This window comes from Papio anubis, chromosome 8, assembly GCF_008728515.1.
Source record: "Papio anubis isolate 15944 chromosome 8, Panubis1.0, whole genome shotgun sequence".
NCBI lineage: Eukaryota > Metazoa > Chordata > Mammalia > Primates > Cercopithecidae > Papio > Papio anubis.
In genome coordinates, this window is record NC_044983.1 from 31796747 (window position 1) to 31824701 (window position 27955).

At 42.7% G+C, this 27955-nt stretch overlaps 2 protein-coding genes across 4 annotated transcripts; one reads left to right on the forward strand and one right to left on the reverse strand.

Moving 5' to 3' along the window:
• Positions 1-106: 106 nt before the first annotated feature.
• Positions 107-14161, forward strand: MAK16 (MAK16 homolog). Its single transcript, XM_003902630.5, has 10 exons — positions 107-572; positions 4033-4082; positions 4175-4284; positions 4388-4452; positions 4654-4805; positions 5851-5905; positions 10932-11006; positions 11971-12087; positions 12578-12643; positions 13715-14161. The coding sequence occupies exons 1-10, from the start codon at positions 558-560 to the stop codon at positions 13910-13912; spliced, it is 903 nt and encodes a 300-aa protein (XP_003902679.1). The 5' UTR covers positions 107-557; the 3' UTR covers positions 13913-14161.
• On the reverse strand, positions 637-27912 carry TTI2 (TELO2 interacting protein 2). Of its 3 annotated transcripts, none has more exons than XM_017961929.3 (7): positions 26979-27912; positions 24434-24620; positions 22240-22332; positions 19349-19536; positions 19034-19177; positions 15909-16071; positions 637-1308 (listed from the first exon to the last, which is right to left on the reverse strand). In XM_017961929.3, exons 1-7 carry the CDS (start codon positions 27623-27625, stop codon positions 1267-1269), a joined length of 1464 nt encoding a protein of 487 aa, XP_017817418.2. In that variant the 5' UTR covers positions 27626-27912; the 3' UTR covers positions 637-1266. The 3 variants fall into 3 exon arrangements, with proteins under 3 accessions (XP_017817418.2, XP_009211121.2, XP_009211122.2); XM_009212857.4 differs by lacking the exon at positions 637-1308 and adding an exon at positions 14238-14564; XM_009212858.4 differs by lacking the exons at positions 637-1308; positions 22240-22332 and adding an exon at positions 14238-14564.
• Positions 27913-27955: the final 43 nt, after the last annotated feature.

The window sequence follows — 27955 nt, forward strand, 5'->3', positions numbered from 1 at the left end:
GTCAGCACCCGGTGCCGCACCCAACATGGGCGTGTGTAGTGGCCAAGGCAGCATCTGCGGGGCAGGGCCGGGGCCTGGCTGCGAGCTGAGGCCGGGGGACTCGGAAGAGCGGGGACCCAGCCCCGCCGCGCCGCCCGCACCTTTCCCCAGCCTTCTCCCAGCAGAGGGGAGGCCCGGCAGGGAGAGGTCCCATCCTCATGAACGGTCGCAAACAGGGCCCTAAGGAAGCACGGGCGACCCCTGCGGTCCCCGCGCTCCAGGATTCGGCCGCCAGCGCGCGTCCTGCCTCCCGCAGATAGCACTGGGGCGCAACCGAGTTCCCAGCTCCAGGCGGCGCCAGCGAACAAGCCCCAGCGTTGCGGGCGCGCGCAGACGCCAGCGTGGTGGAGACGCGGTGGCGCGCGCGGCGGCGAGACTGCCAGGGGACTTTTCGCAACACCGAGAGTCTCGGCGTTTCTCGAGATAGGTGAGGCTGGGCGTTCCGGAAGTGGTTTCCCGGAAGAAGCATGTCTGCGCCCGCGATCCGGCCGGAAGTTGCACGCTGAGCCGCGGACACCATGCAGTCGGATGATGTGAGTCTCTTACCGTTGTTCTGTCACTCCGGGTTTGCGCAGGGAATTTTGCCCATTTTCAGACACTTAGAAAACGCCGACGCAACGGGCCTGTTGCCTCGTGCCGCTCTGGATGCGAGGCTTCCGGAACCCCGATTTTCCAACATGGGTTCTCACGCGTGTCTGGCAGGGGTCTCCTGCCCGCTGCCCCGGCCGGGTTGTGAGCACAGGACTCCGTCACCTCATCCCATAGGGTCGATGTGTCCCGTCTTTCGTGCCTACCAATGTGGGACGTCGCGCCATGCTGTCAGCTGTCAGCTCCGGACTTGGGGTCGGGGGCTGCAGGGGATTTGGCGAAGTTGACTCCAAGTTTAAGCGTCCTTCTCATCCATGCGCGCGCTACCCTTCCACCTGCGTTTCCTGTGTTAGGCTTTTCTTTGCATTTGCTCTACTTCTGCCTAAGTCATAATTTCGGAAGTATCCTAGATTCATTCATTGAGTTTTTTGTTGGAGAAATACTTAAGTGCTTACAGTGTGCCAGGCATTGTGGCAATTATTGAGGATTTGGTTAACCAGAAAAAATGCCCCACCTCTCCTGGAACACTGGTTGGGGAGACACAGTAAACAAGTGAATAAATAAATTAACAATTATACTGTATAATCGTACTATGAAAGAAAGACCAGGGATGATGAAGGACTCTTCAGATAGGGGTACTCAGGGAAGGTTTCTCTGAACGGAAGATGTTTGAGTTGAGATCTGAAAGATAAGAATAAGCCAGTCACTAAGGAGCTGAGGAAAAAGCAGACAGTAGGAACAGTAAAGTACAGAGAGTTGAAGATATGAGAGAATGACTATAAGGGTCATCAAAGTGACATGTGAGAGAGGTAATGAAATTAGATATGCTTGCCAGGGAGAGGTCATGTAGAGTGTTGTAGGAAGGGTTTTTAGGCCTTTTAATGATCTATGTTTGTGAAAAGTTGTCTGGTTGCTGCGTGAAGGACTTTTGGAGAGAAAAAATGAGAGCAGGGAGACTAGGGTATGAGAAAGATTGCTTCAAGCCAGATGCAGTGTCTCATGCCTGTAATTCCAACACTTTGGGAGGCTGGGGCTGGAGGATCGCTTGAGGCCTAGAGTTCGATTCCAGCCTAGGCAACAAAGTGAGACTCCATCTCTACAAAAAATAAAAAATTAGCCGGGCGTGGTGGTGCTCCCCCGAGGTCCCAGTTATTTCGAAGGCTGAGGCAGAAGGACTACTTGAGCCCAAGAGTCCGAGGCTGCAGTGAGCTATGATGGCGCCACTGCACTCCAGCTGGGTGACAGAGAGACCCTGTCTCTAAAGTAAAATTTTTTTAAAAACTAAAGTAGCTTCGCCTAAGGTAGTAATTTAATGGTGGAGATGAAAAGAAATTGATGAATTTGAGACTTGTTACGTCAGTATAACTGACAAGACTTTGGTGATGGATTAAGTGAAGAAGAAAAGGAAGAAATCAAAGGATTTGGGATAAAAATACATAGTTCAATGGTGATTTTATTTATTGAAGTGGGGGAACTCTAGGGAAGACTGTTCTTATGAGGGATGTGGAATTGAGAACTTCATGTGGATATGTTAATATTTATGTTGCCTTTTAGATACTGAAGTGGAGATGTCATATACAAATCTGGTGCTCAGGAAACAAGTCTGACCAGGAAATAACAATTTGGGAGTCATCCATTTATTTAAGTATCAGAGATGACACTTAAAGCCACAAGCCTAAAAGAGCTCCCTTATTCTTCTTACCTGTTTCCTATCATCGCCCAGCAGACACACCTATAAGATTCTCAAAGTGTGTTTTATTTTTTTGCCCTCTTCGTATTTTTCCTTTAATAGTGGTAAAGCTTTTTTCCCCCAGTTCCTCAAGGCAGTGCACTCAAAGGCTGTCATACTCTTATGCATGCTATGTGGTCTTTAGACCTGCTATTTTGTGATACTTTGTTTACATATCTTTCCCCCTAACTAGATAGACAAAACTTTTCTTTCATTCAGTAAATACTTAAGTGGCTACTGTGTGTCAGGACTTGGAGAGATCAGTGCCTTACAAAAATTAAGTATATAACGCTCAATGAATAAAGAGCACATTAGTTATAGGAGGATAGCAGTAGATAGTTTTCTTTGCCCTCAATGAGATAAAATTATGGTATGTATATCTAAAAATCTAATACCTTGAAGCCTTTTTTTTTTTTTTAAGATGGATTCTCACTCTGTCGCCCAGGCTGGAGTGCAGTGGCGTGATCCCAGCTCACTGCAACCTCTGCCTCCTGGGTTCAAGTGATTCTCCTGCTTCAGCCTCCCAAGTAGCTGGGATTACAGGCACCTGCCACCACACCCGACCAATTTTTGTATTAATAAAGATGGGGTTTGTTGGCCAGGCCGGCCTCAAACTCCCGACCTTAAGTGATCTGCCTGCCTTGGCACCCAAAGTGCTGGGATTACAGGTGTGAGCCACCGCGCCTGGCCCGTGAAGCCTTTAATAATGGATAATGAACATAAGGAAAAAAGGAAAGTTATGAAGTATATATAATGTGATCCCACAGAGTATGTCCAAAAAAAACTGGAAAAATATTTACAAAATAGTAATGAAATTTTATCTCTGGGTAATGGAGTTATTATTATTGCTGATTTGTATTTAGCTTTTCTATTAGAATCTGCTGGGGGTTTTTTTTGTTTTTTGTTTTTTTGGTTTTTTTTCCTTGTGAAATGGAGTCTTGCTGTCGCCCAGGCTGGAGTGCAGTGGTACAATCTCTGCTCACTGCAAGCTCTGCCTCCTAGGTTCACACCATTTTCCTTCCTGCCTCAGCCTCCCAAGAAGCTGGGACCACAGGCGCCCGCCACTATGCCCGGCTAATTTTTTGTATTTTTAGTGGAGATGGAGTTTCACCATGTTAACCAGGATGGTGTCGATCTCCTGACCTTGTGATCTGCCTGCCTTGGCCTCCCAAAATGCAGGGATTACAGGTGTGAGCCACCACGCCCAGCCGAGTTTTTGTTTGTTTGTTTGTTTGTTTGTTTTTCAGATGGAGTTTCACTCTTGTTGCCCAGGCTGGAGTGCAATGGCACAATCTTGGCTTACTGCAACCTCCGCCTCATGGGTTCAAGCGATTCTCCTGCCGCAGCCTCCCAAGTAGCTGGGATTATAGGCATATGCCACCATGCCCAGCTAATTTTGTATTTTTAGTAGAGACAGGGTTTCTCCATGTTAATCAGGCTGGTCTCAAACTCCTGACCTCAGGTGATCCGCCCGCCTCAGCCTCCCAAAGTGCTGGGATTACAGGCGTGAGCCACTGTGCCCGGCCTTGCTGTTTGTATTTTAAAAAGTAAACAAGTCAGGCTATTTTACAAAACATTTCTTCCTCTCATTCCTGTCCTTGGGCGTTGCCTTCTTGAATTAATATAGTATCTCTTGGGGCAGAGGATTTGAAATGGGCTTTTACTTTGTCTTGCAGGTTATCTGGGATACACTAGGAAACAAGCAATTTTGTTCCTTCAAAATAAGGTGAGTCTGGATTTACAACTTGATCAAAGATTCCTTCAGTTGCCTTTTTGGTAACCCATTTTATAATCTTTGTTTCTTTTCTCCCATTCTAGAACCAAGACTCAGAGCTTCTGCCGAAATGAATATAGCCTGACTGGACTGTGTAATCGGTCATCCTGTCCCCTAGCAAATAGTCAGTATGCCACTATTAAAGAAGAGAAAGGTAACTCCCCAGTTTTAACTTCTAGAAGAACTGCCCACAGCTTTTATAGGGATGTTCTTTAGTTCCTGTAAATAACACGAAAGCTATTTTACTTTATCCTCAGGACAGTGCTACTTGTATATGAAGGTTATAGAACGAGCAGCTTTTCCTCGGCGTCTTTGGGAACGGGTAAGCCTTACAACAAAGCTACAGTGACCACTGATCAAGAGCCTCAGTGCCACAGGCTTGACCACCATGATGCCCAATTCCATGACCATATCTAGATTAAACTTTTGGGGCCATCCTCATTAGGCCATAGGTGTCACTGACAGTGAAAACCTAATGAATCATTTACACTTGCCCTTCAAAGTTCCTTTTTCTGTTTGGTAGGTCCGGCTTAGTAAAAACTATGAGAAAGCACTGGAGCAAATAGATGAAAATCTGATTTACTGGCCCCGTTTCATTCGACACAAATGTAAGCAGAGATTCACCAAGATCACCCAATACCTAATTCGAATTAGAAAACTTACACTAAAGCGACAGTAAGTATTTGGATCCTTCACTATTTTTAAATGTATCTTTTCGTGGAGCTTGTTTTGAAGTTGAGAAATTGTGAAACTTCAGGGCTTTCTGTTCAACTTTGTGGAGTCTGTTATGATGTACTAAGAAACTTTAGACTAAAGGTGTGCCCTTTGATATGGCAGGACTTTTAAAACAGTAGAATGCAACTTGATTATCACCCTCCTTGTCTGAAAATCTTCCAGAAAATTTTTTCTTTTTTTTTTTTTTTTTGAGACAGAGTCTCACTCTGTTGCCCAGGCTGGAATTTGCGGTGACTTGATCTCAGCTCACTGCAACCTCCACCTCCCCTGTTGAAGCAATCCTCCCACCTCAGCCTCCTGAGTAGCTGGGATTACAGGCATGGACCACCATGCCTGGCTAATTTTTTTTGTATTTTTAGTAGAGACAGGGTTTCACCATGTTGGCCAGGCTGCTCTAGAATTCCTGACCTCGAGTGATCCGCCTGCCTCAGCCTCCCAGAGTGCTGGGATTACAGGCATGAGCTACCATGCCCAGCCTTCAGAAAATTTCCTGTATGACCCCTGAGGGAATCTTAACTTTAGACATTTGAAAATCATCTAAGACATGTGAATATACAGGACTGTAAGAACTTTACTCTGGATTCACTGAAAACTAATTTTTAAAAGTGATATGAAATCCCCAGAATTAACAGAATACCTCCTCTAGGACTGTTAGGCCCTAATGCTTTTTGATTGTGATCTACAGAGAATGCTAAAGATGATGTCAGACTTCGACAGAAAATTCTTTTTTCTTAGTTCACTGAAGTCTTAATTTTAGCATGGTGAATGCCCTGAGAATCCCAGAATGCCTAAACAAAAATGGCCAGATTAAAATATATGTAAAAATATGTGACTTTTTATAGCATTACATTTCTAGAAGCATTTAGTGTATTTTGCTGTATTGAGCTGAGACCTACAGCACCAATTCCAATCCTTTTTTCTTCTCTTCTTTAAAAGGAACACAGCACATGACAGTGGATTTTCTGATATATTTTCTTTCCCTTAGGAGGAAACTTGTTCCTTTGAGTAAGAAGGTGGAGCGTAGGGAGAAAAGAAGAGAGGTAACTTATTGTTGTGCTATTCATACCTTCTACATTTTCTTTCTGAGGGGCTCTTATAGATTCAGTCACCATCATGTGTGTAAACTGTTCAGGCCCTGGATAATGGTTCACTAATAGATAGCTAGTAGTTGCCTAAGACGTTGATTTTTCATATTTTAAGATTATGATTTTCAGCACAGGTTAAAGTATGTGTGCTTTGGGGATATATGTAATGGAGAACAGAAAGAATCCACAACTCCTTTGTCTGAAATTCTTGTGGTCAAATATTTCAGAATTCAGAATTTTGATGTTGCCTATTTTACATACTACATAACACCTTTAGTGGATTTTGAGCATTCTAATCAAATGGAATTTCTGCAGTGAAATACAGTACAGCCATGCAGTGAGTAATAACATCATGGAAAATTGGGCATCCATCCCCTCAAGCATTTATCCGTTGTGTTACAAACAATTCAATTATACTTACAGTTATTTTAAAATGTACAATTAAATTATTATTGACTATAGTCACCCTGTTGTGCTGCTACCAAATACTAGGTCTTACTCATTCTTGCTATTTTTTTAGCGGGGGGTACCCATTAATCATCCCCACTCCCATTACCTTTCCCAGCCTCTGGTAACCATCCTTCTACTGTGTATATCCATGATTTCAATTGTTTTGATTTTTTGATCCCACAAATAAGTGAGAATGTGCAATGATTGTCTTTCTGTGCCTGGCTTATTTCACTTAACATTATGACCTCCGGTTCCATCCATATTGTTACAAATGACAGAATCTAATTCTTTTTAATGGCTGGATAGTACTCTATTGTGTATAAGTACCACATTTTCTTTATCCATTAATCTGTTGATGGACACTTAGGTTGCTTCCAAATTTTGGCTATCGTGAACAGACCTGTAACACACATGGAGTGTGGGTATCTCTTTGATATACTAATTTCCTTTTGGGTCTGTACCAAGAAGTGGGACTGCTAGATAGTATGGTAGCTCTAGTTTTAGTTTTTTGAGGAAGCTCCAAACTGTTCTCCATAGTGGTTGTACTAATTTACATTCCCACCAACAGTGTACAAGGGTTCCCTTTCTCCACATCCTTTCTAGCATTTGTTATTGCCTGTCTTTTGAAGGATAAAAGCCATTTTAACTGGGGTGAGATATCTCGTTTTGATTTGCATTTCTCTGATGATCAGTGATGTTGAACACCTTTTCATATGCCTGTTTGCCATTTGTATGTCTTTTGAAAAACATCTATTCAGATCTTTTGCTTCCCCAATCCCTGCCCCCTGCCTTTTTTTTTTTTTTTTTTTTGAGACCGGGTCTTACTCCGTTGCCCAGGTTGGAGTGCAGTGGTGGGATGTTGGCTCACTGCAACCTCTGTCTCCTGGGCTAAAGTGATTCTTATGCCTCAGCCTCCCACATAGCTGGGACTACAGGTGCATGCCACCATGCCTGGCTAATTTTTGTATCTTTTGTAGAGATGGGGCTTCACTATGTTGCCCATGCTGGCCTTGAACTCCTGGGCTCAACCAGTCCACTCACTTCAGCCTCCCAAAGTGCTGGGATTACAGCTGTGAGCCACCGTGTCTGACCCTTTTGTCCACTTTTTAATCCAATAATTAGAATTTTTTCCTATAGAGTTGTTTTAGCTCCTTATATATTCTGGGTTTTTTTGTTTTGTTTTGGTTTGTTTTTGAGATGGAGTCTCGCTCTGTCACCCAGGCTGGAGTGCTATGGGGCAATCTTAGCTCACTGCAACCTCTGCCTCCGGGGTTCAAGCAATTATTGTGCCTCAGCCTCCCAAGTAGCTGGGATGCCAGGCGCCCAGCACCATGCCTGGCTGTTTGTTTTGTATTTTTAGTAGAGATGGGGTTTCGCCATGTTGGCCAGGCTGGTCTCAAACTCCTGACCTCAGGTAATCCACCTGCCTTAGCCTCCCAAAGTGCTGGGATTACACTCCTGGCCTATATTCTGGTTATTAATCCTTTGTCAGGTGGATAGTTTGCCCAGTCAGTGGGTTGTCTCTTCACTTTGTTGTTTCCTTTGCTGTGCAGAAGCTTTTTAACTTGATGTGATCCCATTTGTCCATTTTTGCTTTGGTTACCTGTGCTTGTGGGATATTAAGAAATTTTGCCCAGACCAATGACCTGGAGTTTTCTCAGTGTTTTCTTGTAGTTTTATAGTTGGAGGTCTTAGATTTTTTTAGTCCATTTTGGTTTGATTTTTATGTATACCACAAGATAGGGGTCTAGTTTCCTTTATCTGCATATGGATGTTAGGTTTTTCCAGCACCATTTATTGAAGAGACTGTCTATTCCCCTGTGTATGTTCTTGGCACCTTTGTTGAAAATGAGTTCACTGGACGTGTGTGAATTTGTTTCTGGGTTCTCAACTCTGTTCCACTGGTCTCTGTGTCTGTTCTTATGCCATTACTATAGTGATTTGGTTGCTATAGTCCATAGTATAATTTGAAGTTTGGTAATGTGATTCCTCTTGGTTTTCTTTTTTTTGTTTTTTGTTTGTTTGTTTTTCTGTTGTTTTGTTTGGGATAGCTTTAGCTACCCTAGATCTTTTGTGGTTTCATAAAAATTTTAGGATTGTTTTTTCTATTTCTGTGAAGAATGTCATTGGTATCTTTCTTTTTTTTAATATTTACATTTGTCATTGGTATTTTGGTAGGGATAGCTTTTCTTTTGATTCTTCTGTCCCCATTAATCACAGAGTTATGTTTCTAAAATCTGTATCATTGGTCTGCAAACTTGTGCTCACCTCAATAAAATTTTTGAACATGTACTCCCCAGTGTTATTTATAAATATTTTATTTTGAGACAAAGGTTCGCTCTCTCTGTCAGGCTGGAATACTGTGGTGCAATTTCAGCTCACTGCAACCTCCGCCTCCCAGATTCAAGCGATTCTTGTGCCTCAGCCTCCCAAGTAGCTGGGATTCCAGGCATGCACCACCAGGCCCGGCTAATTTTTGTATTTTTTGTAGAGACGGGGTTTCACTGTGTTGGCCAGGCTGGTCTCAAACTCCCAACCTCAGGTGATTCACCCACCTCAGCCTCCCAAAGTGCTGGGATTATAGGCTATAAATGTTATTATACATATACACTTCCACTAATAACATGATGTGTATTGTAACTAATTGTGACGTAGTGAAACAAAAGCCTGGTTCTTAGCTGAGTATGTTGTCTTGAAGGGCTGTCATAACTGAGGAATTGTAGAGAAGTGCATTGTCAATAGGTGGTCTTAAGTACTTTAATTCTTCATTATGCTCCATCAGTTATGGAGCGGCTTTTTTTCAAGTCCAGTTAGTGAGTTTTCATCTCCAATTGTCAAACAGGTGTTCTTTAAGCCTTTCGGAAAAAATTAATTTTTTCTATTTTCACCAATTGAGTGAAAATAGAAACCCTCTGAAAAATGTAGATTTGGAAGAGTTTTAAATGGATTACAGTATTCTGTTTCCACATTTCTAAAGTGTGTGATTGCAGTTTTTATAGGAGACATGTTTTCAGCAGTGCCATATATAGATACAATCACTTTTCACAATGTTCACAGAACAACAAGTTTTTTTTCAAAAAACAATTGTCTTCCTCAAACTATTAAAATGCTGCCTTTGTCTGGAAGAAACAGATTAAGTGTATTTATTTTTAAAAACTTCTACTGGGTTACATAAAAAGATTGGCAAATTTGGAATATTTTTCTTTTCGTGAAAAATGCATGGATCATTTTTAGGTTCTACAACTCTCACTCTGTCACCCATGCTGGAGTGCAGTGGCGCTATCTTGGCTCACCGCAACCTAAACCTCCTGGGTTCAAGCAATTCTTGTGCCTCAGCCTCCTGAGTAACTGGGATTACAGGCATATGCCACTCTGCCCGGCCAATTTTTTGTGTTTTTAGTAGAGACGGGGTTTCACCACATTGGCCAGGCTGGTCTTGATCTCTTGACCTCAGGTGATCTGTCCACCTTGGCCTCTCAAAGTGCTAGGATTACAGGCGTGGGTCACCTTGCCAGCCTGGTTCTACAACTTTTAAAAGCACTAACCCATTAGATAACCAGCATACTTTTATAACTACTCTCTATCTTTGGCAGAATATTCAGTGTAATCTATGAATCCACTTAACTAAGCAAACATAAACAGTTAAACAGTCATCTAAATAAAGGACTGAGACCACCACTTACAAGCCCTATGTGCAGTATTCCTCCCTTGAGATATCTGGCTCACTGTATCTGACACACAACTATTTACTTTACAGACAGAGTCAAGGCACAGATGTCAGTGTACAAGAAAAGTAGTAATGATGTTTAATTTTTTTAAGGAAAAAGATAACGTGGAAGTTTTGAATATTTTCTTCCTACACTTCATCGGATACCCTTGAAGTGTAAGCACCCCACTCTAGAGAACAACACGGAACATCGCTGTAGCCTTTTAACTGATCCATGTGCCCCTACACAGTTTTAGGTAATCATTCTAACATAACTTATAGGTATAACACTTTAAAACCCTCTGTGACTTTTACTGTCAAATTAATGCACCATCCTAGGCTACTGTGCGGTAGTACAGGTTGATGTCATGTATCATCTCCAATGAGAGAAAACTGGAGGAAGAGATTTTTACCTATTCTGTCACATGGAATCTAACATGATTTTAGAAAATGTAAATGAATGAAGATTTCTGTTTTCTTTTCTCAGCTTTTACAAAGTCTGGCTCCAGAGTTGCTAGATTATTTCTGAGACACTTAAATGTATATAGACCTACATGTTTTGTATCTGTCAAAGGCTTTGTTAGAATTTAATTTAGAACGTTGTTTACAAAACCATAGGAATTTCAAAATGGAAATGTCCTGAAGAAAGTTTACAAGAGAAAGAAAAAGAAATTTATCTGGTTGGAGAGGCAAAAGCCAGTAATAGCAAGGAGGGGAAATGATTACATTGTCTTTCTTATAAACAACTTCGTAGTTTCTTCCATTTTTATAAGATGAATAATGAGCACTGATGAATTAAATGGATTTGCTCTTTCCCCCTTATAGGAAAAGGCATTAATAGCTGCTCAGCTGGACAATGCCATTGAGAAGGAATTACTGGAGAGACTGAAACAGGATACGGTGAGAAAGCCATTAGCTTTGGGGTACTGAAATTTTAAGTGGTAATATGTTGCTAAGACACATTGGGTTTTTTGGTTTGTTTTTTTGAGATGGAGTCTTGCTTTGTCGCCCAGGTTAGAGTGCAGTGGCACAATCTCGGCTCACTTCAAACCTCTGCCTCCGGAGTTCAGTTCTCCTGCCTCAGCCTCCCGAGTAGCTGGGATTACAGGCATTGCCACCACGCCCAGCTAATTTTTGTATTTTTAATAGAGACAGGGTTTCACCATCTTGGCCAGGCTGGTCTTGAACTCCTGAGCCACCGCACCTGGCTGGGAAATGTTTTTTAACCTGATATGAAGATCTCCACTCGAATTTTATCCCTGGAATAAAATAAATCCGTATCGGCCTGGCTTCCTTGTTTTAATTAATGCAAGCACATAAAATGCTTTGGTTACCCTTGATACTCCATTCACTATAAGAGACCTTTCCCTTTTTGCCATTATTCTCAACTCCATTCGCCAAGACGACGAGTCCAGATTTCTGTATAAAAGCCATGGGGTTTTGCTTCTCTTACATATTACCCTAGTCTTTTAAGGCTCTTTGAAATAAGTTTTTATTCTCTTTTTAAAAATTAGTGTTGTTTATACAGACAACATGACTAAAGTATGCTTTGTCCTTATTATTTCCCCTTGTCAGCAAATTACATTTGTCCCAATGCATGGGTTTGATAGACGATTACATTTTAAATGATTTTAAAATGTAACTCCATAGAAGTTACCTATTTGATACTAACTACATATGATTTAAATGTTCAAAAGAACATGCTTTTTTAAGACACTGCTGGCTTTACACTTAAAAATATTACTCATCGAATTAAGTATTCTGATTTAATCACTGAGGAAAAAATAATATTCTCCACAGACAGTGGAACTTCAAGTGTAATATCCAAATGTAGTTAAAGCCAATCTGTGTTTATGTTCTTCAGTATGGCGACATCTACAACTTCCCCATTCATGCCTTCGACAAGGCCCTGGAACAACAGGAGGCAGAGAGTGACTCTTCAGATGCTGAGGAAAAAGATGATGAAGATGATGAGGAGGAAGTAAGTCTTGTTTTTGTTTTGCCAAACCTACTAGATACTATTTGTATATAACTGACAAACAGAATATCATCTTTAGTCCACCAACCAAAAATGATATGTCTTCTTTTTTCTTTCACGTGATTAATTTTGGTTTAGCACTGGTTGCTCTGTTCTTCAGGCTAACCAACAAAGCATTAACAGTTTTAGTCTTAATTTATTGGTCTTGTAATATTGTTCCTGCAAGGTGACAAATTATAAAGCCTTTCCTGTCTGTATCTAGTTTTTAACCATAATGAGGATGTTTTATTGCTAATAATGTAAATCAAGAATAAGAATGATCTGGTAGCCCTAAAATTTTTAAAATTCGGAAGCATTAAACTTAGGAAGAACTACATTTTGGTTGCCTAGTGAATAGACTGTGGTTCTGATTATGTTATTTTGTACTTACTTAGATGTCTTATCTGAATCTTCATTATATATTCTGAACCTAACAGTTACGTTTCATTTATAGGATGTGGGGAAAAGAGAATTTGTCGAAGATGATGAGGTAGATGAGAGTGACATAAGTGATTTTGAGGTGAGCTTTATGGGTAAAAAGATTGTCCTTTGGCCTGCAGCAAAAAAAAACAGGGAGGTGGCCAGGCACAGTGGTTCACTCCTATAATCCTAGTACTTTGGGAGGCCACAGTGGGAGAACTGCTTGAGCTCAGGAGTTAAAGACCAGCCTGAGCAACATAGTGAGACCTCATCTCTAAGGATGCCATGGAGCGATCTGGGCTCACTGCAACCTCAGCCTCCCGGGTTCAAGCAATTCTCCTCCCTCAACCTCCCAAGTAGCTGGAATTACAGGCATGTGCCATTCCACCTGGCTAATTTTTTGTATTTTTAATAGAGACGGGGTTTCACCATGCTGGTCAGGCTGGTCTATAACTCCAGACCTCAGGTAAGCTGCCTGCCTCAGTCTCCTAAAGTGCTAAGATTATAGGCATGAGCCACTGTGCCTGGCCTAAACATTTTTAAAAATCATTGGCCAGGTGCGGTGGCTCATGCCTGTAATCCTAGCACTTTGGGAGGCCGAGGTGGGCTGATCACCTCGAGGCGGGCAAATCATGTGAGGTCAGGAGTTCAAGACCAGCCTGGCCAACATGGCAAAACCCAGTGTCTACTAAAAATACAAAAATTAGCTAGGCATGGTGGCGCATGCCTGTAATCCCAGCTAATTGGGAGGCTGAGGCAGAAGAATTGCTTGAACTTAGAAGGTGAAGGTTGCAGTGAGCTGAGATTGCATCACTACACTCCAGCCTAGGCAACAGAGCAAGACTCTGTCTCAAAAAAAAAAAAAAAAAAATTCAGCTGGATGTGGTGGCGGTTCCCTGTAGTACCAGCTACTCAGGAAGCTGAGGTGGGAGGATTGCCTGACTACAGCAGTTTGAGGCTGCAGTGAGCCATAACTATGCCACTGCACTCCTGCTTGGGCAACAGAGCAAGACCCTATCTTAAAAAAAAAAAAAGAAAGAAACGGGACAATTACTGAACATAGACATAGACAAATCAATTCCCTAGTCTATTCTAAATAGAGGGGACAATGAAGGGAGTTGGGAGAAATCTAGTGTTTTCCCTCCTCCTTTATCTTTTCTCTCCATATTAGGATATGGATAAACTGGATGCCAGCAGTGATGAAGATCAGGATGGTAAATCCTCCAGTGAGGAGGAGGAAGAAAAGGCCCTTAGTGCAAAACACAAAGGCAAAACGCCCTTGAGAGGACCACTGCGGAGAAAACGAGCCTATGTGGAAATAGAATATGAGCAGGAGACAGAGTCCATGGCCAAGGCCAAAACCACGTGATTTCCCTTTCAACATTTATACCCAGGACTGAACATGCAGAACTGTTTCTTTTTTTAAAAAAAAAAACAAAACACATACACACCTCCAGTTTTTGCTCTTTTGTGTTGTGTAGAACACAATATTTGTGTTTTTATTATTTATGCCACGTCAGTGGGGCAAGAAATCTGGAGTGAGTGAAGAAAGCTAAGTTGTGAACAAGAGTATTTTTATAGCATATGTGTTGAAGTAACAGCTTGTGCCCGAGAAACTTAACAGATGAGTTCTTGGATCTGGGATGAGATGACGGATGTAAATATTTCTAAATTTTAAATGCTACATTCCTTGGTGTCCTTTTTTCTCCCAAACTTTATTTAGAAATGGAAGGAGTTCAATTTTTTTCTTGTTCTACTTTCCCTACTCCTATGGAGGTAAAAGGAAAGAAAGAAGGAAAAAGCAGCTCTCACTTCCAAAGTTTCGTGTAAAAGTATTTTTTTTTTCTTAAATAACTCCATTCATACAAATTGGGATGGGAAGAAAATCCTTTCCTCTTGGGAAAGTAATGCAAGTCTTAAGTTCCATCGTAGGGAGCGCCTTCAGAAACCTGCTGCACTTTTCTGATACAGTTCACCACCTTTCTGTCTTCACAGCTTTGGGGAATTTTGGCCAGGAGACCCTGAAACATGAAACCAAACAGGCTTTGATTTTTTTTTTTTAATCACTTTGCCTCTTTTGCTTGATTCTTCTTCCTTGGTATCATATTCAAAGGAGAAAAGAATGGATGACACTTGGGGACAGGTCACAAAACAGCATAGGTATTAGTTTTTTTTTATTACTATTTTTAAATTTATGTAGCTCTTATGTATTGAAGGTGTTACTTTAAAAACTTTATTAATGTGCTTGGAAATCTCCTGCTGGCTCATGAAACAGCAGAATTCCAGCCAAGGCAAATTAAGTTGAATCTAGGGCTTGAAAATGCCCAAGATTAAAGAGTAAAGATGAAATAGTTTGAATAAACTGGTAAAATAACAATTCATACCATCTCTACATATTTTTAGGATATGAATTTTTTTTTTTTTCCTGCTGGGTAGATTGTCCAGTGAGTTATGGCATGAATTTATTTTCATGCTACCTTCAGTCTTTCAACTAAAGATTTCTAAAAGGGGTAGAAATGAGGCAATCGTTTATTAGATACATAGAAGTACACAGCTATTATATGCTGTGGCTTTGAGAAGTTAACTTTTGTGGAATATGAAACCAAAGGAAGAATTTCCATGTAGATAAATTAAGATTAGGGGCCGGGTGTGGTGGCTCACGCCTGTAATCCCAGCACTTTGGGAGGCTGAGGCGGGCGGATTGCAAGGACAGGAGATGGAGACCACGGTGAAACCCCGTGTCTACTAAAAATACAAAAAATTAGCCGGGCGCAGTGGCGGGCACATGTAGTCCCAGCTACTCAGGAGGCTGAGGCAGGAGAATGGCGTGAACCCGGGAGGCGGAGCTTGCAGTGAGCCAAGATCGTGCCACTGCACTCCAGCCTGGGGGACAGAGCAAGACTCCGTCTCAAAAAAAAAAAAAAAGAATAGGGAAAAACATCTACCTAAACGGTGGTTGTCCCTAAAAAACTGGAAACATCTGAAATGCTCTATTTATATTATTCCTGGGAGCTTATAGCCCATTATTTTTACTTTTTTTTTTTTTTTTTTTAAATTCAGAAGACTAGAACAGAAGTTAAATTTTACAAACTTTTGATCACAATGCTTTTGCCCATTCTGTCTTGTCCTTAGCCCTGGTGACGTGTGCTGATCCTCCTGCTTTTAGTTCTAAATGGTTCTGAATAGCTTTAAAAGATGAATAAGAAAAAAGATCAAGCTCTTTTGAGGCTAGAGGGCTCATATGGAGACCTAAAACCCTTCATTTCCAGACTTGGTCAGGCACATACATGGTAAATTACAATCAGTCATAGGAATTACATAAAGATAATGAGGCCCAACTGAAACTAAGTTTCAGTCTGCCTTACCTTTACCCGTCCTTGAGAGCAGTGGTCCAGGAGAATCAGGCAGTCTGTAGCCTCCTGTAGCAGGGCACTCTTAACAGACTCAGGTGTAAGGTTTGGATCCCTTGCTACATCACAGATCAGTTTCAAGAGAGCCTTCAGTAAGACCACAAGTCTGCAGGAAACTCTGGAACCAAAAAGAAAAGCTATGTTCTTACTGTAAACCTAGATATTAAAATTGGAAGAGACTTCAAAGACTGTCAAGTGGAAAACCCTCATTTCATAAATTAAGGAACTTGGGTCAAAGTTAAATGAAAAAAACCTAAAAACAGAACCAAAGACAGCCTCTAGATTTCTTACCCTCAAGTCTCCTGTTAGCATACTGCACACACACACACACACACACACACACAGCTCACACACACACTGCTCTCTCCTTCCAGAAGCTTGGTTCTACTGTAAGCAACAGCTCCTTCATGGGCTGAGAAGGGGAAACCAGGATCTCCCCTAATCAAGGGCCTATACTTTTATTTTTCAACTCTATTAACTGAACTATGCTTGGAGAGAGCTCTCAATCCTTTAACTTTAATGTCATCTTAGGCCTGCAAGTTGAAGACAGAGTAGGGGAAATGAGCTTGGCTTCTGGGACTTAATGTCAAGTTGAATTTTCTGTCATTTAATTTCAGATCCTAGCTCATCAGTGAAATCCAGCCTACATACTTGTAACTATTAACCTTTCTAAGCTATAAACCTTTATACTATTGCCTTGGTAAAGTTCTGGAAATGGACGATGCTAGTGATTGCACAATATTGTGACTGTACTTAATGCCACTGAACTGTACACTTTAAAATGTAAAATGTGTATGTATTTTTACCACAATAAAAAAAAAACCCTAAAAAAACCTTAATGAAAGGTAGAAAATAATTTAACTTACAATGTAAAATGTACAATAAATCATATTTATGGACAGATGCATGACTGGGAGAAAAAAGTGTTCATCTCTTTATCTAGATACTCCTCATTTTCCTATGGTTTGGGTGCCTCTCAGCCCTCCATCTGTTATTCAACTTATAAATGGCTCTATTTTCCATTTCCCATGCTCTACCCCCTCATACCCATATTCCTTTTCTACCTCCCTGCATTTAATTCACTCTCCCTTCTTGGAATCTTAGTCTCTGCTCTTTAAAGACCTGACAATCTGATTCAACTTTATTCATCCATTGATTCATTATCTTCCAGTTCATTCATTCTTCAAATATTTGTATACCTAATACCAGGTACTGAGCATACTTTGAGAGAACATAATAGATGTGGTTTTCCGTTATCCTGGAGTTTATAATTCAGTAGGGACAAAGATAGTAAACAAATGCAACCTAGTTACCAATATGACTAAGGCAAAGGTTGTCATGGGGGAATGTTACTCTGGATTCCTTGCACATTTATAAGGAAGTGAGAGAATATGGTCCAGAATAGATACTATATGTTGTTGGGGCACTGGATTCTCTGGCTCAATTCAACTTTCAGCTATCCAAGAGATGCTTCTGCTGACTCAACAGTTTGGGTTCCAGTTCTTGACACCTACCTCAACCCAGAGTTGGAATGATTTCCAAACAAGTATATCCTACATTAGTATTCTTTTACTATATATATATATATTTTTTTTTTTTTTTTTTTTTTGAGACAGAGCATCGCTCCGTCACCCAGTCTGGAGTACAGTGGCTCCATCGCAGCTCACTGCAACCTCCGCCTCCTGGGTCCAAGTGATTCTACTGCTTCAGTCTTCTGAGTAGCTGGGACTACAGTTGCGTGTCACCATGCCCGGCTAATTTTTGTATTTTTAGTAGAGAAGGCATTTCACCATGTTGGCCAGGCTGGTCTTGAACTCCTGACCTCAGGTGATCCACCAGCCTTGCCCTCCTAAAGTGCTGGGATTACAGGTGTTAGCCACCACACCCGGCCTCTAGATTGGTATTCTGATCACTGCTCTGCAGATGTTAAATGATGTGCTATGAAGTACTCTGCTCTCAATTAGATTTAAAGAACATTAGGATTAACAAAGTTAAGCAAATGTCTTTATTGCAACACTTCTAAATGACCTTTAATCTTCTAATATGCATTTTAAACCTAGAGAGATGTGCACCCTCTATGGTTTCCCAATCTATTTGACCACAGAATTTTTTTTTTTTTCCTGTGGGGCATCAAAGAGTACCTAGATGGGGATTCTGCAAAACACCAATCTAAACCATTCTTAAGATATATAGCCAGGCACAGTGGCCCACACCTGTAATCCCAGCACTTTTAGGAGGCCGAGGCAGGTGGATCACAAGGTCAGGAGTTCGAGACCAGCCTGGCCAACATGGTGAAACATCATCTCTACTAAAAATACAAAAAAAAATTAGCCAGGCATGGTGACAGGTGTCTGTAATCCCAGCTACTCGGGAGGCTGAGGCAGGAGAATCACGAATCCAGGAGGCAGAGGTTGCAGTAGCTGAGATTGTGCCACTGCACTCCAGCCTGGGTGACAGAGCGAGACTCCATCTCAAAAAAAAAAAAAAAAACAAACAGGCTGGGCACGGTGGCTCACTCAGGTAATCCTAGCACTTTGGGAGGCCAAGGCAGGTGGATTACGAGGTCAAGAGTTCAAGACCAGCCTGGCCAACGTAGTGATACCCCGTCTCTACTGAAAATACAAAAAATTAGCCAGGCCTGGCGGTGGGTGCCTGTAATCTCAGCTACTTGGGAGGCTGAGGCAGGAGAATCGCTTGAACCCGGGAGGCAGAGGTTGAGGTTGCAGTGCACGGAGATCGAGCCACTGGACTCCAACCTGGGAAACATTGCTGTCTCAAAAAAAAAAAAACAAAAAAAAAAACAAAGATATACTACAGTTTCAAAGAGAAGTGATTTAATAGTGTCAGAATCTGGAACTGATACCTGGTAAAAGAGTCAAATATGAGCACCTCAAGTAACTATAGTATATTTTATCTTTCTAATGCCATTTTCTCAATTTAAAATCCTATACGTGTGTGAAAATGGGAGGTATTCAAATACATAGTATACATTTAATACTTGGTACTGAATGTATTAAATACATCCAAGCAAGTTCTCAAGAGAAAATCAGCTGAATTTTGCACCTTAAGGCTGCTATTACCTGGGCCAAGTATGTTGCATGACAAGTTTTAGGGTTTCCAATATCTTCAATCTAGCTTCCTCCTCAGGTCCATCATAAACCTCCAGATAACCAATGATGACTCTCTCCAGCCGCTTCAAGTGCCGAACAGTTAGGATCCCCAACCTAAAGATGAAAGAGAAAATATGACGCCAGTGCAGTGGCTCATGCCTGTAATCCCAGCACTTTGGGAGGCTGAGGTGGGAGGACTGCTTGAGGCCAGGAGCTCGAGACCAGCTCAAGCAACATAGCAAGATCCTGTCTCTATAAAATACTAATAAAAACCCAAGGACTCACCTCTTCACAAAAGCCGGCAGGTTTCTTGCATAGGTCCTGCGTAAGAGAAGGCGGTGCTCTGGCTCCATGTGGGTCAGGATCAGCTGCAGGACCTCGTCGCAATGGGTGGTAGGTCGAGCTCCATCTCCTTTCCAGTGCAGGGTTTTCTCCAGGATGGGGAACAAATCCAGCAGACACAGGAGCACAGCCTAGGAGGAAGGAATGGAAGGACGCTGCATAGGTCATCCATTTGCATTTATAATACTAATGGACCTCTCTAGAACTCCATTAATCTACCATCCTTAGGGTCCATACCAGAGAATTCTAAGATACTAGTAATCATATATGAAGTGCATATTACATTTTCAAACTTTTTTCCATTCTTAATCTCCATCTCACAGTCTCAAATCAATACATTCTCCTCAGGACCATTCTTTTTATAAATTTATAAAATTTATAATTTATAAAATGGGAAAAATGGCAGAGCTGGGACTTTAATCCAGATTTTAGGAATCTAAGTCTATTGTTACTATGTCACTAAGTCTAAGTGACTTAGTGATACATGATATTTACACTTTTTTGTGAGACAGAGTCTCACTCTGTCACCCAGGCTGGAGGACAGTGGTGCAATCTCAGCTCACTGCAACCTCTGCTTCTCAGGCTCAAGCAATTGTTGTGCCTCAGCCACCTAACTAGTTGGCACTACAGGTGTGCACCACCACGCCTGGCTAACTTTTCTATTTTTCAGTAGAGACAGGGGTTCGCCATGTTGTCCAGGCCGGTCTCAAACTCCTGGCCTCAAGTGATCCACCTGCCTTGGCCTCCCAAAGTGCTTGGAGTACAGGTGAGAGCCATTGCATTCGGCCAGTATTTACACATACTTTTAATAAAACTGCTCTTAAGCAGAATCTAAGATGTTCCAAATTTGGGTCAAATTTGGCCACCCTACCTGCTGAAGTTGTAGTGTCTAGGCCAGGGGTATTCAGTCTTTTGGCTTCCCCGGGCCACACTGGAAGAAGAATTATCTTAGGCCACACATAAAATACACTAACACTAATGATAGCTGATGAGCTTTAAAAAAAAAAATGCAAAAAAAAATCTTACAACATTTTAAGAAAGTTTACAAATTTGTATCGGGCTGCATGCAAAGCCATCTTGGGACGCATGTAGGCCGTGGGTTGGACAAGCTTGGTTTAGATACTTCCTTTTAACTTTCCTGGGACCTCTGGTTTTTCTCTTGGTGTTTTGGTTTTTTAAAATTTCTTTTCTCTACCACCTTAAGAACCCTAGCAGTTCTGGCTGTTAACAATCTGGATTCTCAATACCCAGTATTTAAAATACTGTTTAAAAATCAAAAGAGGCTGGGCGCAGTGGCCCATGCCTGTAATCCTAGCATCTTGGGAGGCCAAGGTGGGCGGATCACTTGAGGTCAGGAGGTTTGAGACTAGCCTGGGCAACATGGAGAAACCCCGTCTCAGGTAATACAAAAATTAGCTGGGCATGGTGGCACGTGCCTGTAATCCCAGTTGCTAGGGAGGCTGAGGCAGAAGGATCACTTGAACCTGGGAGGCGGAGGTTGCAATGCACAAAGATCCCGCCACTGCACTCTGGCCTGGCTGACACAGTGAGACTCCACCTCAAAAAAAATAAAATAAAATAAAATAAAAATAAAGGCAGCAGGGTGGGGAGGCGGAAAGGAGGGAAGTAAGGCATAAAAAAGAAACAAGGTTGCTTCCACCTCTAATTTTGTATAACTTGTTTCTTCTGTCTTTGGAGTTTCTTTCTCCCTCCTAAGAAACTTACTTATTCATCCTTCATAAAGGTAAATATCACCTCCTTCCCAAAGCCTCCTAAAGTCACCCCAAACCTGGTTAGTTACCTATTGCTTGATACTCACTGCACCTTTTTTTATTTTTGAGATGTAGTTTTGCTCGTTGCCCAGGCTGGAGTGCAATGGGACGGTCTTGGCTCACTGCAACCTCCGCCTCCTGGGTTCAAGCAATTCTCCTGCCTCAGCCTCCTGAGTAGCTGGGATTAGAGGCATGCGCCACCACACCTGGCTAATTTTGCTTTTTTTTTTTTTTTTTTTTAAAGACATAGTCTCGCTTTGTTGCCAGGCTGGAGTGCAGTGGCGCGATCTTGGCTCACTGCAACCTCTGCCTCCTGGGTTCAAGTGATTCTCCTGCCTCAGCCTCCCGAGTAGCTGGGCTACAGGCGCGTGCCACCACGCCTAGCTAATTTTTTGTATTTTTAGTAGAGGCAAGGTTTCACCGTATTAGCCAGGATGGTCTCGATCTCCGGACCTCGTGATCCGCCCGCCTCAGCCTCCCAAAGTGCTGGGATTACAGACGTGAGCCACCGCCTGTTTTTTTTGTTTTTTTTTTTTTAATTTGAGATGGGAGTCTCGCTCTGTCACCCAGGCTGGAGCGCAGTGACGTGACCTCAGCTCACTGCAACCTCTGCCACCCGGGTTCAAACAATTCTTGTGCCTCAGCCTCCCAAGTAGTAGGGACTACAAGTACACAACATCATGCCCAACTGATTTTTTTGTATTTTTAGTAGAGATGGGATTTTGGCATGTTGTCCAGGCTGGTCTCGAACTCCTGATCTCAGATGATCTGCCTCCCTTAGTCTCCCAAAGTGCTGGGATTACAGGCGTGAGTCACCACGCCCGGCCCAAACTAATATGCAATTGACTCAGAAGAAGAAAAACCACTGGCTTATCTGTGGAGACTCAGGAATGTGGAGGCCTGCTTGGTGCTGAGATATTTTTAACTTGGTAACAGCTTTTAGTTATCATCCTCACTTTCCAAGGCAGGAAAATGTTTCTCAATTATTACTACTCACACAATGCAACCTTCTACTCAAATTCAGAGAATCCAGACACAGTTATGAAGAAATCATACTATTACCTGAATGAGGTGGTGCTCTGGTGTGTACAGGTGGTTGAAAACGGCATGGTACAGGACCTGGGCTCTGTTATATTGGAGTAAATCAGCAGCTGGCTGAAACCAGACAAATTATCAAATTAAAAGAATAGTTTCCCAAGATTGGCAAATGTTGACCATCTTTGAAATTGGATTATGGGTATGAAGCATGAAGAACATGCCATCCCAAAATATGCCACATTGGTATCATGATGGTTTTGAGTTGAAAATATTGGAGAAACTGTAGATTCAGAAAGGGCGAGCTGACTTGTGTCTTTCTGCAAGTAGCAAGTGATAGAAGATTCCTCTGGGTGGGGTATGCTTTCCATACCAGGGTAAGAAAACAGCCCTTACAGAGACTTGGAACTGAAGACTGCAATGGACCTACATAAACCGAACAAAGTAACCTTTACCTTCCACCTATCCATCCCCTCACCACCCCCAACCATATGAGAGAGAGAGAGAGAGAGAGAGAGAGAGAGAGAGACAGAAAATTTACTGCTCCTAGCCAGATTTTCTTTGTCCTGTCATTTTTTTCTGACAGGACAAAGAAAATCTGGCTAGGGGTAGTTTAAAAAAAAGATGAAAAATTTATCAATTCTTTATCTAAAAAGTATAAAAGCATATTGCTTTGGTCACTTCTTCAGACTTCTCTCTCTTGTGAAGATCCCCATGTACACGTAAAACTAATAAAATGTGTATGGCTTCCTCTTGTTAATCTGCCTGTTGTCAAATTCGGTTTTCGATCCAGGAAAAGAGCCCACTACGAGATAAAAAGGGGGCTGAGGCTGGGCATGGTGGCTCATGCCTGTAATCAACTCCAGCACTTTAGGAGGCTGAGGTTGGTGGATCGCTTGAGTCCAGGAGTTCAAGACCAGCTTGGCCAACATGGCGAGACCCTACCTCTACAAAAAAAAAACAAATTTTTAGTTGGGCATGGTGGCATGTGCCTATAATCCCAGCTACTCCAGAGGCTGATGTGCAAGAATCGTTTGAACCCGGGAGGCGGAGGCGGAGGCTGCAGTGAGCTGAGATCACACCACTGCACTCCAGCCTGGGCAACAGAGCAAGACTCTGCCTCAAACTTAAAAAAAAAGGCAGGGGGGCAGGGTTGGAGGTGATCTCTGGCTCTCTCCTACAGGTACATGGAGATTAATTACACCACTCTCTCCACTTCCATGTATATTTTAAAAGCTCCATACTACAAAGTTTCTTTTAAAAAATTTTTCCTTGAGTAATAGCTTCCACATTTGGGTATAGTCCCTTTCAGATTCTGATTTTGTTTTGTTTTCCTACTTGAAAGTCAACTGTAGGCTGGGCATGATGGCTCATCTCTGTAATCCCAGCACTTTGGGAGGCCAAGACAGGCAGATCACCTGAGGTCAGGAGTTTGGGACCCACCTGGCCAATATGGTGAAACCCTGTCTCCACTAAAAATACAAAAATTAGCTGGGTTTGGTGGCCACTACTAGGAAGCCCCAGCTACTAGGGAGGAGTCCCAGCTACTAGGGAGGCTGAGGCAAGAGAATTACTTGAACCCGGGAGGCGGACGCTGCAGTGAGCCAAGATCGCACTCCAGCCTGGGTGACAGAACGATAATGTCTCAAAAAAAAAAAAAAAAAGGAAAGAAAGGAAGTAGGCCGGTGCAGTGGCTCACGCCTGTAATCCCAGCACTTTGGGAGGCTGAGGCGGGTGGATCACGAGGTCAGGAGTTGAAGACCAGCCTGGCCAAGATGGTGAAACCCCGTCTCTACTAAAAATACAAAAATTAGTTGGGCATGGTGGCACGCGCCTGTAATCCCAGCTACTCAGGAGGCTGAGGCGGAGAACTGCTTAAACCTAAAAGATGGAGGTTGCAGTGAGTCGAGATCGCGCCACTGCACTCAAGCCTATGTGACAGAGTGAGACTCTGTCTCAAAAAAAAGTCAGCTGTTCACCAGTTCTCAAGATCTGGTTATTCGGTTTGATAATGACCCATGCCTTCCTGTTTCTTCTATAATTATCATTTTAGTTATTACATTACCTATAGGATACAACTTCTACCAGGTTGATAGAGAAAAATATAAGAAAAAATACAAATAGGTAAAGCTGAATGACTTAGCATTACCAGAAATGAAGAACAGCCAGGAATGACTCAGTCTGTCCCATCAACATGGATGACAAGGTAGAGGTTGCTTACCACATTAAGCACAATGTGATGGAGACAGTGTACACCCAGGATTTTGTTCTCAGTCTGATAATCATCTGAAATGAGCAATGATGCAGGAAGTACCCTTTCCAGATGCTGGCTCAGCCAGGGCCGAGTGACCTGTTGCAGAGTCCATGAGAAAACATGTTTGATGGCAGGGTTATTCTTCCAGGATTCCCTAAATGGATACATAAAATTACATTAAGTGACATGGTGATAAGTAGCAAAAAAATAAACTACTTCAAGCTCAACAGAGTATTTTCATGTCTTTGCAAAAAAAAAAATACATCGCACATAAGATAACTCTTAATTCTACATCATATATTTTAAGATTTGGATTAAAATAATTTCCACAACTTACATCAAATACTTAATCACCCAGGTCTTTGGGTCTAAAGCCTATCCAATGAGAAGGAGCCAATTATAACCAGAGCTACATAAAGGACTTATGGTGATGGATGGTGAAGGTATGTTGAGAAGGGAGGGAGGAGTAAAGGCAATGTGTTAGTATTATTACACTAAGGAAACAAATGAATCAATACTTGAACACCTGTTAATAGCTAATAAAGTGAGTGTACACATGATTTAACTAATCCTCAAAATAATTACAGTGTAATAGGTATATTATATTTACTTATTCTGAAATAGAGTCTCGCTCTATTGCCTACACTGGAGTGCAGTGGCACCATCTAGGTTCACTGCAACCTCCACCTCCCAGCCTCAAGTGATTCTCCTGCCTCAGCCTCCTGAGTAGGTGGGATTACACACTTGCACCATTATACCCGGATAATTTTTATATTTGTAGTAGAGACGGGGTTTCACCATGTTGCCCAGGCTGGTCCCGAATTCCTGGCCTCAAGTGATCTGCCAGCCTTGGCCTCCCAAAGTATTGGGATTACAGGTGTCAGCCACCACACCTGGCCAAGTATATTATCTTTATATTAGAAACAAATGGATTCAGAAAACTGTCTAATCTAGTCCTACTCAGAGCAACAAATAGAAGCACAAAACTCAAAATCAAGCCTTTTAACTCCATGTTCCTGGTAAAATGACAGTTACAGATACTTCTTCTCTCATCACTCCAGTGCTAACAAAGTAGCAAGTGGAAACTCATTGAAAGAACTTTAATAGCAATCTAAAGGTGCTTTTCACTTTTTTTTTTTTTTTTTTAAACAAGAGTCTCGCTCTGCCGCCCAGGCTGGAGTGCAGTGGCGCGATCTGGGCTTACTGCAAGCCCCGCCTCCCGGGATCACGCCATTCTCCTGCCTCAGCCTCCCGAGTAGCTGGGATTACAGGCGCCTGCCACCATGCTCGGCTAATTTTTTGTATTTTTTTAGTAGAGACGGGGTTTCACCATGTTAGCCAGGATGGTCTCGATCTCCTGACCTCGCGATCCGCCCGCCTCAGCCTCCCAAAGTGCTGGGATTACAGGCATGAGCCACTGCGCCCGGCCGGTATTCACTCTTTATCCTAAACATGGCTTCCTTAGCTGATAGTCATCCTTATCTAACAACTGGTAATGACATTCAAGATCCCCAAGTCTAAATTCAAACCGTAAGTTTAAATCCTCTCCAAATCCCCCAACCAAATTCCAGTAATTTGCAATTTTTTTTTTTTTTTTTTTTTTTTTGAGATGTAGTCTTGCTCTCTTGCCCAGATTGGAGTGCAGTGGCCCGATCTCAGCTCACTGCAATCTCTGCCTCCCGGGTTCAAACGATTCTCCTGCCTCAGCCTCCCGAGTAGTTTGGATCACAGGCGTCCACCACCATGCCCCGCTGATTTTTGTACTTTTAGTAGAGATGGGGTTTCACCATGTTGGCCAGGCTGGTCTCGAACTCCTGACCTGAAGTGATCCACCCGCCTCAGCTTCCCAAAGTGCTGGGATTACACGAGTGAGCCACCTCGTCCGGCCACATTTTGTAATTATTAACTCCAAGAAAGTGGCACAGAATTTCCAATTTTCCTAAGCAGTCGTCCTAAGCGCTGGAAAGAGCACTGGACAACTGAACCTGAACACCTCAGTTATGACCTCCAATTTGCCACTATCCGGTTATGTCATTTATATCAAATCGCAACGTTTCTGGGCCTTAAGAGTTCTGTGGTTACAGCACCCTTATTTTACTGATGAAGAAACTCAGCTTCCTTTGAGGTCTAATGCTCTAAAAAATTAAGGTAGGGCAGGTGCAGTGGCTCACGCCTGAAACCCCAGCATTTTGGGAGCCGGAGGCGCGTGGATCACTTGATGTCAAGAGTTCGAGACCAGCCTGCCCAACATGGTGAAACCCCGTCTCTACCAAAAATACAAAAAATTAGCCGGGCGTGGTGGCGGGCACCTGTAATCCCAGCTACTCCGGAGGCTGAGACAGAAGAATCGCTTGAACCCAGGAGGCGGAGGTTGCAGTGAGCCGAGATCGCAACATTGCACTCCACCCTGGGCAACAAGAGTGAAACTCTGTCTCAAAAATAAATAAATAATAAAAAATAAAAATAAAAAACTGTGAGGCTCAAGTCGGTGGCAAAGGGCAGGAGTACTCACTTATTCAAGTCGGGTTTGAGAAGCCCTAATATCACCGAAAGACTCCCTTTCTCATCTTCATTTTCTCCGCGTAAGAATACTGCCACAGAACTGCATTCAGTAACTTGAAGCAGTAAGGTGAGCACCTCCCTAGCAACCTCCCGAGATCTCGGAGTGGTCCACGGTTGCTCCAAGCTGTGTGTGATGGCAAAAATATAAACCGGTCCTGCCAAGTGATGCAGGCCCGTCTGCCATGCAGGGCCGACCAGGGAATTCTTAGCAGTCTCAACCTTCCCCAACAGCTTAAGAAACATTAACCCAACTTTGGCTGCTTTCTCGGCCACTTCAGAGTGCCCATCACCTCCACCTTCCTCCTCTTTGCGGGGGGCTGCATACTTCTCCACGGCTTTTGCCACCTGCCCCAGTGTTTCCGGCATTCCGCAGAGCCGTGCACCACTCCCCTCAAATAACCTATCACATTCGGTGGTTTCTATTAGATCACCGAGGTCTTTAAGAGCTACATCTTTTACGTTGCCTCGTCGTGCCTCCGGGCGGGTAAGACTGTGTAAAATCTTGGAGAAGGCCTGTCCAAGGGCGGAGGGAGACAACTCCCCGGACAAAGAAGACTCTTCCCGCGACGGGGCTTCCAGGGCGCTGTCAAGCTCCATTCCTGACTGCAACACCAGAAGGCTGGTCTCTCCCACAGGACGAGGATGGAGGCGGGGAGGGATCCGCTGAAGAGGGAAGGAGCGATCACTCAACGAGAACTAAAGTCAAATAAAATAAAACGGAGAGATGTCTTGGAGGAGGGGCGAGTCTGACCGGGATAAGAATAAAGAGAAAGGAAGAGACACAAGGAAGGAAAAGGGGACTCTCGGGGAGTAAAAGAGTCTTATACTTGTAACGGTGACGTCAAAAAAAACTACTGTTGCTTTCTGAAGACTAAAAAGAAAAAAAATACCTTAAAACTTTAAAGAAATAAACTTCTGAGCCATGTC

What these genes read in the sequence shown, in the direction of transcription:
- MAK16 (XM_003902630.5), top strand. An exon ending in TTTTGTTCCTTCAAAATAAG is followed by an intron (nt 4,083 to 4,174) that starts GTGAGTCTGGAT and finishes CTCCCATTCTAG; the next exon opens with AACCAAGACTCAGAGCTTCT. An exon ending in GTAGGGAGAAAAGAAGAGAG is followed by an intron (nt 5,906 to 10,931) that starts GTAACTTATTGT and finishes TCCCCCTTATAG; the next exon opens with GAAAAGGCATTAATAGCTGC.
- TTI2 (XM_009212857.4), bottom strand. Translation starts at nt 27,625, where the DNA reads ATGGAGCTTGACAGCGCCCTGGAAGCCCCGTCGCGGGAAGAGTCTTCT. An exon ending in CTCAAACCCGACTTGAATAA is followed by an intron (nt 24,621 to 26,978) that starts GTGAGTACTCCT and finishes GTATCCATTTAG; the next exon opens with GGAATCCTGGAAGAATAACC. An exon ending in ATCACATTGTGCTTAATGTG is followed by an intron (nt 22,333 to 24,433) that starts GTAAGCAACCTC and finishes GTCTGGTTTCAG; the next exon opens with CCAGCTGCTGATTTACTCCA.